The sequence below is a fragment of the Mauremys mutica genome, unplaced genomic scaffold, assembly GCF_020497125.1.
Source record: "Mauremys mutica isolate MM-2020 ecotype Southern unplaced genomic scaffold, ASM2049712v1 000298F_np12_obj, whole genome shotgun sequence".
Taxonomy (NCBI): domain Eukaryota; kingdom Metazoa; phylum Chordata; order Testudines; family Geoemydidae; genus Mauremys; species Mauremys mutica.
In genome coordinates, this window is record NW_025422903.1 from 256,131 (window position 1) to 271,062 (window position 14,932).

A 14,932-nucleotide genomic window follows, 5' to 3' on the forward strand; every position below is an offset into this window, starting at 1 on the left:
GGCAATAGTAAATTCAAGATGGGGTGTTTTTCTGAAAGATCTACTGTAGTTCAAGCATGAATTAGTCTGGGGAAGTTCAGAGGCCTGTGTTGTACAGGAGATCAGACTAGATGGTGACAGGTTTTCCTTCTGGCCTTCTCGTCTATGAATAGGAAGGAGCATGATAAAAGGAGATGAAATTATGACTGGGATATGGAAGGTAGGCATAGAGCTTCTGCTCCCCCTGTGTCCTAACACCAGAAGAGACATGAAAGGTGGCTAAAAGACTTCTTTCACGCAGCAAATGCCTGTGGAACTCCTTGCCACAGGAAAGCGATGAGGCTGAGAACTTAGCCAGGTTCAGAAAAGAGACCGGACACTTGCATGGCTGTCGAGACTATTCAGAGTCCTTATGAGGGGCAGTAACGAATTCTGGAAGGCGTATTAAGCTGACTTTTGTGGTACGGTAACATGAGTAAGGATTGCAGTAACCCCTGGCGGGCCCTGTTAGGCTAGAGGCTATATGAACACAGAATGAAACTTTGCAATCTGAGTAGTCTTACGTGTCCCCTGAGAGCGCTTTCCCACCGTCAAACCAGCCCTTGCTGGTAGCCGACTTCCCTGATCTTCAATCCGACGCTTCCTCTTTCTTAATTTCACACCGTGTACATAGCGGAATTGGTGCAGCAGGGGCCTCCGTGCCCAGCTTCTCGGTGCTGTCGGTGCCTGTGCCGCGCTCAGCGGTTGGAGTGTAGTGCCTCCCGCCCTTTCCTACGTCGCCAGCATCTGGTCAGCATGTGCCCTGTCCTGGGACATTTCAGAAGTGAATCGTAGCTGCAAAAACCACCCCCCAGTGGATCACTTGGCTCCAGAGTGCAAGTGGTGGCTTCTGGGGCACGTGGCAGCTAAATAGATTCACAGATTTTAAGACCTTGAGGAATCATTAGATCCTTAGTCTGATCTCCTGTGTAACACGAGCCAGGGAACTTATTTCTCTTACCTGGGAGCCAGGACTCCTGGGTTTTATCCTTGGCTCTGGGAGGGGAGTGGGGGCTGGTGGTTAGAGCGGGGGGGGCTGGGAGTCAGGACTCCTGGGTTTTATCCTTGGCTCTGGGAAGGGGGTGGTGTCTAGTGGTTAGAGCATGTTTGATCAGGGTGGGGCTGGGAACCGAGACTCATGGGTTCTATCCCCAGCTCTGGGATCCTTTCAAAAAGGCAGCCCCCAGAACTGAGCCTAGTGTTCCCGACGGGGCGTTGTCGTCGTAACGCGCTGCTCACTAGCTTGACACAGCAGTGGTATCCGTAGAGATCAGAGTGGAGTCCATTAATTCATCTCTCCGTTTCACATTTCCTTGGTCCGGCGTTCTCAGTGATTAAATGCACTTTCATTGAGCAGCCAAATTTACGTGTGCGTGGGAGCGCTTTAAAAATTCAAACGTCCAAAACCGCATCCAGACCCTTGCGTATTGCAGTGGCTGTGCTTTCCTCTTGGCTGGAAACCCAGGTTTCACTGGGCTTGGTTAGAAATTATTAATTAAGGACCCATAATGTGCTCAAGACAGAGAATAAATACAGCCCCTTGGCCACGAGAACTTACAAGCTAAGAGGCCGGCATGTCTGAGCCAGCGCATTTTGGCAAATCCAGAGGGAAGAGACGTTTACTGAGTTATGAGGAACTGGGAGTTTCTCTTCCTGGCTCCACCGCTGATGCGCAGGGCAGACCACCTTCCGCCTTTGCCTCAGTTTCCCCTCCCACCTTTTGTTTGTTTTTCTGGGCCTGGGCCATCTCTTGCTATGGGTTTGTACGGCATCTGGCACAGAGGGGCTCCCATCTCTGTCAGGGCTTGTCCGGTGCCACAAGGCCCTGTATGGTGCCCCATGGAACAAAAGACCTTGGTATCGATTGGGTGACCCTGTACAGTGTCTGGAACCATGAGGAGGCTGCGGTCTCTGTCGGGGGGCGGGAGGGGGTTGGGGAACGCTGCGTACAGCACAGCGATGGCCTTCATCTCGGTCAGGGAGCTGGGTTACTATTGCCGAGTGACTCCCCGGTTCGTTCCTTCACTGGCTGGGGGGGTGGGAGGGGAAGAAGCCCCCAGAGATTTTGCACTTCTGGCGGCTGTTTTGTGATTTACCTTCTGAAACGATCCTATTCTTGCTCCCCCCGTCTCCTTTCAGGTTGCTATGGGGATGCTCTGAGAGGAAGTAAGTCCTAGTAACATCCTGCCGGGTGTGAGGAGGGAGGACACAGGTGAAAGGTACCAATGGCTACAGATTCTGGCGAGCCGGCCGGCACGGAAGATCCGGAAAAACCTGATGGAGTTTCTCTGGAGGGCAGGATCCCGACCATCGAAGCTGCTTTGATCATGGAACCCGCCGGCGCCCCGGCCTCTGGGGGCACCACGGAACGGAAGCGGTTCTTCCGCAAGAGCGTGGAGATCATGGAGGAGGACAGAACCACTGAGCCGTCTCCCAGGGATGAGCGGGAGCAGCTGGCCGCGTGCGGTCGCCGAGTGGACCAGCTCTCTGCCAGCGTGCTGGGGCCAGAGGTCAGGAATGAGCTGGGTTCCAAGGCGATTTCGGAGGCCTCCAAGGAGAAGACCAAGAAGGAGATTGAAGAGGAGGCAGAGATGAAAGCGGTGGCCACCTCGCCCAGCGGCCGCTTCCTGAAATTCGATATTGAGTTGGGCCGAGGGGCCTTTAAAACTGTCTTCAAAGGGCTCGACACAGAGACGTGGGTTGAGGTGGCCTGGTGTGAACTTCAGGTTAGTACAGCAGATCTCATTCTGTGCAGTAATTGGTGTGTTTTCTCTTAAATCTCCAGCTTCTGGAGTCCTGGGATTATGTAAAAACCAGGTGAAAGCCTGGGCTGTAAAACCTGTAGCAGCTGGGAGAAGTAATCTGCCATCTGTGCAGTTGCCAATTAAAACTGTTGCGTGCAAATTAGCTGCAGAGTAATGGGGGATGCTTGGTTGAGTTACCTCTGATACGCTGATCTATTCCTGGCCTGGGTAACAGGCTGCCGGTTTTTAAATCCAGATCTGCCCTAGGAATTATGGTGGCCTGTGACTCTCAGGGATGATTGAACCTGCCTGTATCTGTTTGCATCGCTTCACCCTGACTCAACAGACATTCTAGGCAGACAGAGCGACCCTCCTTGAATCTTCTTACACGCATAGGCTAGGAATATAATCCTCCTCCTCTAAGACTTGGGAGACCCGGGTTTGATTCTCTGGTTCACCATAAACTTCTTGCGTGGTCACATCATTTAGCCTCTCCGCCTTCACTTTGCCCATCTGTCTAGCGCTGCCCTGCCTCGCACGGGGGTCGTAGCAAGTCGAGATGGTGAAATGCTTTGAGCGCTGCAGGTAAAACGTGCTGTGTAATTTTATTTGGGGGAAGTCCTACAGCTGGCGTCAGACTCAGTGACCGTGCTCCCTTCTGGCTTTGGCATCTGTCAGAGCCTGTAACTTTTTTTCTTTTATTACGATTATTAAAAATCTCTGCTCACGCTCGCTTTTTAAAAATGGAACCTCACTCGACTGCCAGCCTCTCGCCTTTTGTAGGGATGGCTGCAGAACCAGGGAATCACTCCACCCCACTGGGCTGAGGCAGGCCCTGAGGGAAGTGGGGGCGGAGAAGCTATGTCATGTGCCCCCACCAGCTTGCGGAAAGTGTTCGGAATGACTTTGTCTTGTGAGAGTAAAGCCAGCCCTGAGGACTGTGAAATGGGTTTTAACCTCAGCTAACGTATCTGCCTGCTGGTCTATGGTACATTTCCAGTCCTTAAAGCCCCAGCACCTGGATTCATGTGATGTGAGAGTCTCAGCTTTCTTTAAAAAAAAAAAGGAAGTAAGTTTCTAGCAGGGAAAAGCTTTGAATCATGACCCATAAAGGCTCAGAAGTCAGAAGGCCAATAACCCCTTCTCTCCCTGACACTTGAAATCTGGTGAGATCCTCGTCATTGTTTTAGGTTGGACAGACCCCCATGAGGGATGGTACGGGTTTCCTCGGGTCTGCCTCAGCTGACCTCTCGAGGTCCCTTCCAGCCCTGCGTTTCTGTGGTTGCCTGATGTTGTGAATTTTTGCCTTGGGGGTTTGTGGAGGCTTGGGGCCGGCAGATGCGTGAGGCGGGTGTGGCTGCAGCCCCCCGTGGTGAGGTTTCTGGTACTCCTGCTGTCGGCTCTTCCGGTGATCACCTGGCCAGGCTCAGCCCTGCCCATCGCGCTGCCGGGGATTGGATCCTTGTTTCCTTGTGTCTGTCTGTCTCTGTGTCTGTCTTCACCTGTTTTCTTTTTATTTGAATGGGAAGCTCTGTGGGGCAGGGACCACTTTTTTGTTCTGTCTTTGTACAGCGCCTGGCGCAGTGGGGTCTTGGTCTGTGGGGGAGGGGCCTGATAGGTGCTACTGTAATACACCTAATAAATAGCAATAATGATGTACAGCACCTAGCACAATGGGCTTCTGGGCCACCACTCGGGTTCCTAGGTGCTACCGTAATACACCTAATAAATAATACCGTGGGGTCGCACTCTTCACCGAGCTCACTGTACGCACCCTCCATTCCCCCCACAAAGTTCTTTGGATGCCAGCCTCCCATCCTGCTCCAGTGCGGAGACTCCCTCCCCCCCCGATCTCCCCCTATGCCAAGGGCTCTGCGTGTCCCCCCAGGTCCCTCATCTCCCATACCAAGGCCCTATCTATCTCCTAGAGCTGGAAGGGACCTCAAAAGGTCGTCGAGTCCAGCCCCTGCCCTCACTAGCAGGACCAAGTACTGATTTTAGCCCCAGATCCCTAAGTGGCCCCTCAAGGATTGAACTCACCGCCCGGCGCGACGGGGCCCTGATCTCAGCTGGGGCAGGGCCTGTCTCTCGCCGTGTGTCTGGGCAGCGCCCGGCACGACGGGGCCCTGATCTCAGCTGGGGCAGGGCCTGTCTCTCGCTGTGTGTCTGGGCAGCGCCCGGCGCGACGGGGCCCTGATCTCAGCTGGGGCAGGGCCTGTCTCTCGCTGTGTGTCTGGGCAGCGCCCGGCACGACGGGGCCCTGATCTCAGCTGGGGCAGGGCCTGTCTCTCGCCGTGTGTCTGGGCAGCGCCCGGCGCGACGGGGCCCTGATCTCAGCTGGGGCAGGGCCTGTCTCTGTCTGTGTGTCTGGGCAGCGCCCGGCCCGACGGGGCCCTGATCTCAGCTGGGGCAGGGCCTGTCTCTGTCTGTGTGTCTGGGCAGCGCCCGGCGCGATGGGGCCCTGATCTCAGCTGGGGCAGAGCCTGTCTCTGTCTGTGTGTCTGGGCAGCGCCCGGCACGACGGGGCCCTGATCTCAGCTGGGGCAGGGCCTGTCTCTCGCCGTGTGTCTGGGCAGCGCCCGGCGCGACGGGGCCCTGATCTCAGCTGGGGCAGGGCCTGTCTCTGTCTGTGTGTCTGGGCAGCGCCCGGCGCGACGGGGCCCTGATCTCAGCTGGGGCAGGGCCTGTCTCTGTCTGTGTGTCTGGCAGCGCCCGGCGCGACGGGGCCCTGATCTCAGCTGGGGCAGGGCCTGTCTCTGTCCGTGTGTCTGGGCAGCGCCCGGCGCGACGGGGCCCTGATCTCAGCTGGGGCAGGGCCTGTCTCTGTCTGTGTGTCTGGGCAGCGCCCGGCGCGACGGGGCCCTGATCTCAGCTGGGGCAGGGCCTGTCTCTCGCCGTGTGTCTGGGCAGCGCCTGGCGCGACGGGGCCCTGATCTCAGCTGGGGCAGGGCCTGTCCCTGTCTGTGTGTCTGGGCAGCGCCCGGCGCGACGGGGCCCTGATCTCAGCTGGGGCAGGGCCTGTCTCTGTCTGTGTGTCTGGGCAGCGCCCGGCACGACGGGGCCCTGATCTCAGCTGGGGCAGGGCCTGTCTCTCGCTGTGTGTCTGGGCAGCGCCCGGCGCGACGGGGCCCTGATCTCAGCTGGGGCAGGGCCTGTCTCTGTCTGTGTGTCTGGGCAGCGCCCGGCACGACGGGGCCCCGATCTCAGCTGGGGCAGGGCCTGTCTCTGTCTGTGTGTCTGGGCAGCGCCCGGCACGACGGGGCCCTGATCTCAGCTGGGGCAGGGCCTGTCTCTCGCTGTGTGTCTGGGCAGCGCCCGGCACGACGGGGCCCTGATCTCAGCTGGGGCAGGGCCTGTCTCTGTCTGTGTGTCTGGGCAGCGCCCGGCCCAACGGGGCCCTGATCTCAGTCGAGGTCATTCAGCGCCACCGTATTGTGAGTAACTGTAAGATCATAATCTAGAATAAGGTCTCTGACACCTAGAACTGTTGGTATCTTTTCAGCACAGCTCCCAGCTGCAGCCTTATTGCGTGTGGGTTTTTATCCCCTGCAGGAGCTGGGTCTGTTCTCCATAGCTGGCCTGTCCACTAGACCTCACCCCCCAAAGGACTGGTCGTCTCTGCCTCCTTCTCTGGGGCTGGAGCCCCTACAATAATGCGACAGTGGGTGAACCGAAGCGCAGCTCGGTGGGGAACGCTGGAGGGGCGGGAAATGTGCTATTTTAGAGCAAGTCAGACCTTTGCCAATGAAAATCCTCTTTGTTTCCTGGGGAACATTGAGCATCTGAGCGGTTCTGATTCAAAGCCAGTGTGTTGCTGGTTGTGGGTTTTTCCCCCCTCAGTGGGAGGCACAGTAGTTACCACAGACATAATAATTAGTTTAATCTTCTGAGGGAGTTTGAGCTGCTGAGCCTGGTCAGAATTTTCCACTCCTCATGCAGCCGCGTTCAGCGAGGGTGAATTCAGGGCAGTTCGGTGGCTTGTATCCGGTCTTGGACTCTGCCAGCCCAGAGAGCGCGGGGGCAGGGGCACGTCAGCTCGCAGCAGGGGTAGCTGTGTAAACAAGAGCCGCCTGTTCTGTTCCCGCAGTCATTGATCCGGCCGGACAATCAATACCCTCCCCCCCGTGCCAGCACGACGGGGGTGCTAACAGGGGCCCTGAGCCGGAGGGTTTGCAAGCAGAACGTTATGGAGCCCGACCCCGTGTCTGACTGTCAGGCTGGACGTGGGAACTCCTTCCCGTGCCCCTCGGCAGCTCACTTTATGGCATGAATAAGGTTGCCAGCCCTCCAGGATTGGCCTGGAGTCTCCAGAAATTAAAGATTATGTCACGTGATGAAATCTCCAGGACTACGTCCGACCAAAATTGGCAACCCTTGGCCCGAAGCCCACCATCCCGCCGCGGCCCCAAACTCCCTGGCTGGCCGCCCTCGCGTGTGTGGCCCAGTGCGTAGAAACAGCTTTGCCGGGTGGCCCCATCTGTCGGTGGTGGGTCGTCATCCAGTGAGAGAACGGCAGAGCCAGGCCCAGAGATGGTCCGATAACGCGTTCGGACCGTTAGCTTTCTTCTCCGAGCACCTCCCAATCGGTGGGCTTTGAGTCTCGCTATGGGCGGCTGAGATAGAGAATCCGTGTTTCCATTCTATGCGGGGGGTGGGGGGGAACTGAGTCATGGAGGGGGGAAAGTGACTTGACCAAGGTTGCACAGGAAGTCTGTGGCAAAGGCAGAAAGTAGACCAGAGGGAGGTTGGCTCAGTGGGTTGTAGCCCCTGGCCAGGCCCAGATTAACAAGTCTGCAGTTGTTGCACTTGCAGAAGGCCCTGGCCAGATGGATCACAACACCAGTTGCTGAGATTTGGCCTGGACAACAGAGGGGCAACCAGGCCAGACCTGAGTGGGGCAGGGCCCTGCGAATGCAGGGTGGACGAGGGGAGTGAGCTGGGATTGGGAAAAGCCACCCTCCCCTGGGACAGGAGGGAGTGGGGTGCTGAGCTGGTGGGAGGAGGACATGCCGTGAGTGGCCCAGAAGGTCTTGGGGGCGGTGGATGGGTGGGGGGTGAGTTGGTGGGTGATGGGGTGAGTGGGGGGTGATGGGGTTGGAGGCCGCAGTGAGGGTGGGCATGTTTGCATGAGGACAAAAGCGTCTCCATTGAGGAGGGGCTGGCCAGGGGCTCAGAGGCCTTGGTGATTAGCAATCGGAAAAGCAGGCCAAGCCAGCAAGGATTTCCTGTGTTTGAACCTTCAGCATGTCTCCTGGCAGTGCCAGACTTAAACAAACCTTCTCAGTCTCCACAAAACTTCAGCTACTTCTCATTCCTGAGCCAAGGCCTTTGTTTACCTTTGTGTCTGTTTCACAGAGATTTGCATCTGAAATCCAGTGTGCTGGGGCAGTCCTCCCTCCAATGTGGGAAATGGACGGGCATTTAACAAGTCCCCGTAGCCCTGCATGGATGGGGAGCGAGTATCCAGTTGGTAGCGGCACAAAGATTAATTGGTCTTTTTTAGCTATTGCTAAAGTGATATTTGGCCTTGGGGAATGAAAATCAACCCTTTTAAAGTGTAGCAGGGAAGGTGATCTGGTCCTACACGCCTGCCTCTTTTCATTAGCAAGCCTCCCTCCTTTCAGAGCTCCCAGCTAGCCGCAGAGCTAAGTGCCACTTAGATGACTGTTTGTTTTGGCTTATGAAAGAGTAAGAGGTTATGTTGGAAGGGCTGGGCCTTTGTAAAGCCACCCGCAAGAGGAAACTCGGAATGTGAGCTACCCCCAGAAACTGGGTTAGAGACTGAAACAAACTTCCTGGAAAGCCGTCAGGCCAGTTCTGGGCCTGCTGTACTGGCCACGAGGCAGCAACACAGAAAGGGGCGCAGGTAGCAGAAACCTCAGCCCAGTGCCTGGGCGTCCTGATTTCTGCCTCGGGAAGGGGTGGCCAGGGCTCCGCTGCTGGAATCCTGGGTCTGGGTCTGGTGTCCGCAGTTCAGAAAGGATGTTGACAATTAGAGAGGGGTCAGAGAAGAGCCGCGAGAATGAGTAAAGGATTAGAGACGGGGCCTGAGCGTGAGGGACGCCAGGAATTCGGTCCGTCTGGCTTGAGTCCTTCCGATAAGTACCTGGGTGAGGAGCGGGAATGAGTTGATAAGGGCTCTCCGGCCTGGCAGAGGCGTCTAACCCGCCTCCAAGGGCTGGGAGCTGAAGCTGGACAAATGCCTGCTGGAAATGTGGCATGAAGTGGAATGAAGGCTTGGAACAGCTTCCCGAGGGCTGGGTGGATTCGCCGCCACTGGCAACGTTCAGATCCAGCTGGGAAGTTTTTCGAAAAGCTCGGCTCTAGCTCCCTGGGGAATGAGTTCTGGCCCGGCTAATACAGGAGGTCACAGTTGTCCCTTCTGGCCCTGAAATCGATGAATTTCCATGTAGGTGGAAAAGCTCCTGCGTGTGCAGGGTAGCAGGGGAGGCAGCGCAAAGGGACCCGAGTTTCCATGTCTGTCCTTTAGGATCCAACCTGATCCCGAGAGAGTCGAGTCACTTCCGGAGCCCATGGCCAGGCGGGGGAGAGCCTGAGCCCAAGGGGGTCTGGCTGTTTTCCCGCCCGCCCTGGAGCCGAGTACAGGGCTCTCCTGGAAAGTAGCGACCAGTCATCGAGCGAGCGCCATTTCAGACGGTCAGGCTGTGCCCAGGGGCTCTCGCAGACGCTGGGCCCCGCCGCCCCCGCCTCATGGTCTGAGGCTGCATTTCCAAACCCAGCAGTGAGGTTGAAGCTCCTGGATGCTCCGTCGCAGACCTGGTTTGGAACGATGATAAAAGGGTTCCCTGGTGTTCTCACAACGAAGCCTCGTTCACCGCTCCGATCCCTTTGTCCCTTAATCCAATAAGGCTCCTTTCTAGCCTGCTCCGGTGCAGCCCTGGCCTTTAATCCCCGCACGTTTCACAGCTGTTGAATGGCAGAAGTGGGCTGCCAGGGTGGCTATTGAGCAGGCAGAGCGGAGAGGGAACAGCTGGTTAACACGGACGGAACCGCCTGCTGGTGTCATTGCCTGTTGGGAGGAAAAGGCTTGGGGTGAACTCCCGGGGTGTCCCAGTCACTGGGAGCAGCTCCCGGCCCCGACCGGTGTGTGCAAGCCGAGAGTTTGGCTCTGGCCTGTGACACAGAGGGTCTGGTCTGCCCACACACAGCCAGCCACGGGATATCGGTGTACACACAGAGATGGAGAGGATACGGGCTACCCCCCCACCACACAGACAGAGCAGATATGGGCTACACCCCTGCCCACACGCAGAGACAGAGAGGATACGGGCTACCCCCCGCCCCCGAGACAGAGCAGATATGGGCTACACCCCCCCCACCCCACACACGCAGAGACAGAGCAGATACGGGCTACACAGACACACACACACACACACACACACACACACAGAGGATACGGGCTACACCCCACCCCCCACACACAGAGATAGCGGATATGGGCTACACAGACACACAGACAGATGCACATAAAGGACAGGGGCTGCAGCTACACACACACACGGCGGATATGGGCTGCGTACACACACAGATGCACCAACATACACAGAGGATAGGGGCTGCATGTACACACAGATACCCGCACACACACAAGAACATAAGAATGGCCAGCCTGGGTCAGACTAAAGCCCAGTGTCCCGTCTGCCAACAGTGGCCAGTGCCAGGCGCCCCAGAGGGAATGAACAGAACAGCGCAATTATCGAGTGATCCTGTTGTACTCAAAGTACTAGACAGGATCTTTTCAGGGAGATTAAGGCAAAACACCACATTTATTAGTAATACAGGTATCAATGAATACTCTACAATATGCATATGAGATATCTCACAGCCACACACACACACACACACACACACACACTCTCTCTCTCTCTCTCTCTCTCTCTCTCTCTCTCTCTCCGTCTTGCTGTTGTTACCAACAAGTTGCTCCCCTGAACTGCACTGGCCAGGTGAGTTAGATGGGGGAGGGGTGGAGCTGGGCTTCCGCCGATCCGGATCGATGCTCCGATGGTGACAAGACGAGACCCGGGGTCCTCCTGCAAGACACCTCCCATTTATAGCAGCTTCCCTCTTATGCAAATCTAGACCAGATTCAAAATCTGGGGCTGTGTCCGTTGGTCTTTGTGCTGCGTTTCTCTGGGTGTTGTCCCGAGGCTGCTCCAAGAGGGTGTTTTCTAAAGCAGGTGCTGGCTTCTAATCCCTGAGGCCGTCAGTGTGTCTGCGCTTCTTTGCTGGGCCCACGTGACAAGTTGTATTGTCCTTGGCTCTGGCTCCCATTCCCTCTGCACCTGTTGTCGCTGTCTGGAGGTGGGTGTCTTCCAAGCCTCACTCAGTCACACCTCAGTCAGTCAATAGGGCAATTGGTTACAGAGTGGGGGGAAGATCTTATTCTACTTCTAGCAAAAAGGCACATGTTTCTTTTACTTTAACTAGACTATTCTTAGGGGCTATAACATTTGATATAAAGTTTCCTACCAATTTTCTATACAGGGATCTAATACAAAGTTGTATGAAAATAGAGAGGCCCAATGCCAAGTCATATGAAATACAAAATAACATCCTGCAAGATGCAATGTCATAAAGATACTTAATACAAACTAACACAATGCAACGTCATAAAGATTTATAGAGATAGTTATAAATCTACACAGAGATTTCTCTACAATCCATCCCGTCGTCCAGTCCAGTGTCCGGCAGGTTTAGGGACACCCAGAGCTAGTAGCCGTTGGTGGACCTCCCCTCCATGAACGAGCCTAATTCTTTTTTGAACTTTTTTTGAAGTTGGACTTTTGGCCTTCACGACACCCCCCGGCAGCGAGTTCCCCAGGCTGACCGTGCGTTGGGGGAAGAAGTTCTTCCTTCTGTTCGTTTTAAACCTGCTGCCTGTTCATTTCATTGGGTGACCCCTGGTCCTGGTGTGACGTGAAGGAGAAAATTCCATTTCTTTATTCACTTTCTCCCGCCATTTTTTCCTGATTCTGTGAGTGCGCGGGGGCATGCAGACCATAACCTCTGAGAGTGAATTGCCAAACGGAGAGAACTCAACCCAGCTGCTGAGGTTGAAGCGCTCCATAAACGTTGTCCAGAAGACCCCCGATTTGTCACGGCCATTAAGTCAGAATTGGCAATGCCAACACACACTCTGTTTTGTTTTAAAAGTGTCCTTTGATCTCTTGAAAAGACTTGGTCACAGTCTAGACATACATCACTGGGAAGAGACATTTGACGGAGCCCTTCAGCGCAGCCGACAAAGGTCCACCCAAGTCCGGTGGCTGGAAGTTGCAGCTAAACAAATCAGGCTAGAAATAAGGCATGTGTTTTAACGGGGGAGGGGGGGGATGAATCATTGGAACAGCTAACCAAGGGCTGTGGGGGATTCGCCGTTCCTGGACAGTTGAAAATCAAGCTGAGCAGATCTTTTAGGAAAAAATCCCCTAGTCCAACCGGGAGTTAATTCGGGGAAGTCCTGTGGCCTGCCTAGAGGGCAGACTTGGTGCTATGAATCTATTTTATGACCCTAAAACTGTTGCCTAAAAAGCATAACCCTGGTTGTGATTTTCTGGGCACTTTACGTGTAGGTAGATGTCGTCCTCCTGCCTTAAAGAGCCGAGTTCGTCGCCTACGGTGGCAAAACGTATTCCCTGAAGCCTTGTCCGCACTAAAAAGCTGTAACGTTTTCACTCTCCCAGTCTAGCTAGTCCCAGAACTCTGCCAGGATAACTGCCTACGCGTTAGGGCTTCTGGTACAGGGATATCAGTACCCCCCACCCCCCTCGCCCACACAGCTACACTGATAAACTTTCCAGGGTAGAAGAAACTCAACATAGGGTTTCGTCGATTTGTAGACCCAAAGGGACAGATGACTAGAGCCCTAGGCCAGGGGGACCACGGTGGTTGTCTAATCTGACTTCCTGGATAACGCAGCCTCTAGAACTGCCCCCAAATAAGCCCTTTTTCAAAAACAAAATCCCATCTTGATTTAAAAATTGCTGGTGCTGGAGACTCCACTAGCACCCTGGGCAATCTCCTTCCAGTGTGGATCCCACGGGGTTCAATATTTACATCGTCTCCCCAGTCTGAATTTGTCTAGCTTCAGCTCCCAGCCGTTGAAGTGTCTTAGACCTTTGCCTGGCTGAGTGAAGAGCCCAGTTGAAATGTGTTCCCCACGTAGCCTCGCCGCCGCTGACTCAGCTAGATGGAGCTCCTGGAGCCAAACGTCTGAAGGGCTCTGCGCCGAGGTGCGGCCGCAATGTGACAGCTAACCAGGGATTCAGCTGTGACTGTGGGACTAACGCAAGTGAATCTGTTTTGTTCCCCCTGTTCCAGGACAGGAAGCTAACCAAAGCCGAGCAGCAGCGCTTTAAGGAAGAAGCAGAGATGCTAAAAGGCCTACAGCATCCGAACATCGTCCGGTTTTACGATTCCTGGGAGTCCACGGTGAAGGGGAAGAAATGCATCGTGTTGGTCACCGAGCTGATGACGTCTGGCACCTTAAAGACGTAAGTGTGTCTGTCCCCTCCCCCCGCCCCGGTCAGACGTGCTGCAGGCTCGCTGAGTTGGAATATGGTTGCCCCTGGGTCTTGTGTTCTGCGCAGGGATAAAGAAACCTGCCGCAGTCACCTTCTCCGGACCAGTCAGGATTTTACAGAGCTCTGTCATACCCCCCTCAGTCGCCTCTTCTCTAACTGAAAAGTCCCAGTCTTTGTATCTCTCCTCATATGGCAGCTGTTCCACGCCCCAAATCCCTTTGGTTGCCCTTGTCTGGACCCTTTCTAATTCTGATCTGTTGTTTCTGAGATGGGGCGGCCAGAATTGCGCAGTGTTCCAGGTGTGGCCATGCCGTGGATGTATCCAGTGGCGTTATGACGTCTCTGGTTTATTCTCCAGCCCTTTCCTACCGTTCTGTTAGCTACGTTGGCTGCCGCTGCACATGGGTGGATGTTCTCAGAGAACTAGCCACAGTGACGCCAAGATCTCTTTCGTGAGCGGCAACAGCCGATTTAGACCCCTTAATTTTTATGGATGGTTGGGATGGTTTTTTCTGTTGCTTACCGATGTTGAAAATTTCATCTGCCATGAGTCTTACTTCAGTCTGGTCTTTTAAAACCCTGCCGGCGTCTGGCCTGGTCTACCCTGCAGAGTTAGATCTAAGCAAGGCAGCTTATGTCGGCCTAACTCCATAAGTGTCTACAGTAAAATGTCACTCCTGCTGACATAACTTGCCTGTGAGCGGCGTAGTCAAGGTTGATGGAGTTAGGTTGACGCGGGGTCAGTGTAAACGTTGTGTTGCGTACGTCAACTGTTGCCGGCTTTCAGGAGCCATCCCCCGATGCCCCACGCGGACAGTTGGATTGAGACAAGCGCTCTGGTGAGGACGCACACCGCCGACACGAGGAGCCCAATGTCGACACGCACAAGTGATGTAATTACTGCGGCGGCTCTAGGCCGGCATGGGTTAGGTCGACTTAATTTTGTGGTGTAGACATGGCCTCTGTGTCCTTCGGTGTCAGCCTTCCTGAGCCAGAGTCGGCAGCGTCGATGGTTTTAGCATTATCCCTTAATGACTCTGAAGCGTAGACAGTGAGTGAGCCGACGCCTGCTTGCAGAGAGACCCCTAGGGCGTCAAACCCAGGTACCCAACGGTTATTACCAGGCGTGGGATGGGGGGTTGGGTTTGGGAAGGGTCGACGCGTTGGCGTAAAGGAGGGGCTTTGTCTTGGCGCACAGGTGGGTTTTCCCAGCGTCTCGCACAGTGAGGCCTGTGGCTCTTTTCCCAGACCGATAGCAGGTGTTACCGCACTGACTTGTGCTGCGAGGTAAAGCCTCTCCTCCTTTCTGACCAGTCCATGGTTCTCCCGCTGCCCAGGTACTTAAAGCGATTCAAAGTCATGAAGCCGAAGGTCCTGAGGAGCTGGTGCCGACAGATCTTGAAAGGGCTGCAGTTCCTCCACACCCGGACCCCGCCCATCATCCACCGGGACTTGAAATGCGACAACATCTTTATCACGGGCCCTACGGGTTCGGTGAAGATCGGCGACCTGGGCCTGGCCACCTTGATGCGCACGTCGTTCGCCAAGAGCGTCATCGGTACGTCAACAGCGCAGCCCCTGCTCAAGCAGCCGGCCCGGGGTGACTTGGCATGGGGGGGGTAATTT

At 55.3% G+C, this 14,932-nt stretch overlaps 1 protein-coding gene across 17 annotated transcripts in view; it reads left to right on the top strand.

Annotated features, from left to right (window-relative positions):
* The window catches only part of WNK3 (WNK lysine deficient protein kinase 3), a 68,041-nt gene that overhangs the window by 15,349 nt on the left and 37,760 nt on the right, over positions 1-14,932 (top strand). For all 17 annotated transcript variants that reach the window (XR_006575501.1, XM_045000351.1, XM_045000347.1 and 14 more), the window contains 3 exons: positions 2,158-2,744; positions 13,104-13,276; positions 14,644-14,864. Coding sequence is in view for 16 of the 17 variants with exons in the window: in XM_045000351.1 (XP_044856286.1) it covers positions 2,244-2,744; positions 13,104-13,276; positions 14,644-14,864 (895 nt within the window). In the remaining variant the exon portion in view is untranslated. The remainder of the gene's footprint in view (positions 1-2,157; positions 2,745-13,103; positions 13,277-14,643; positions 14,865-14,932) is intronic.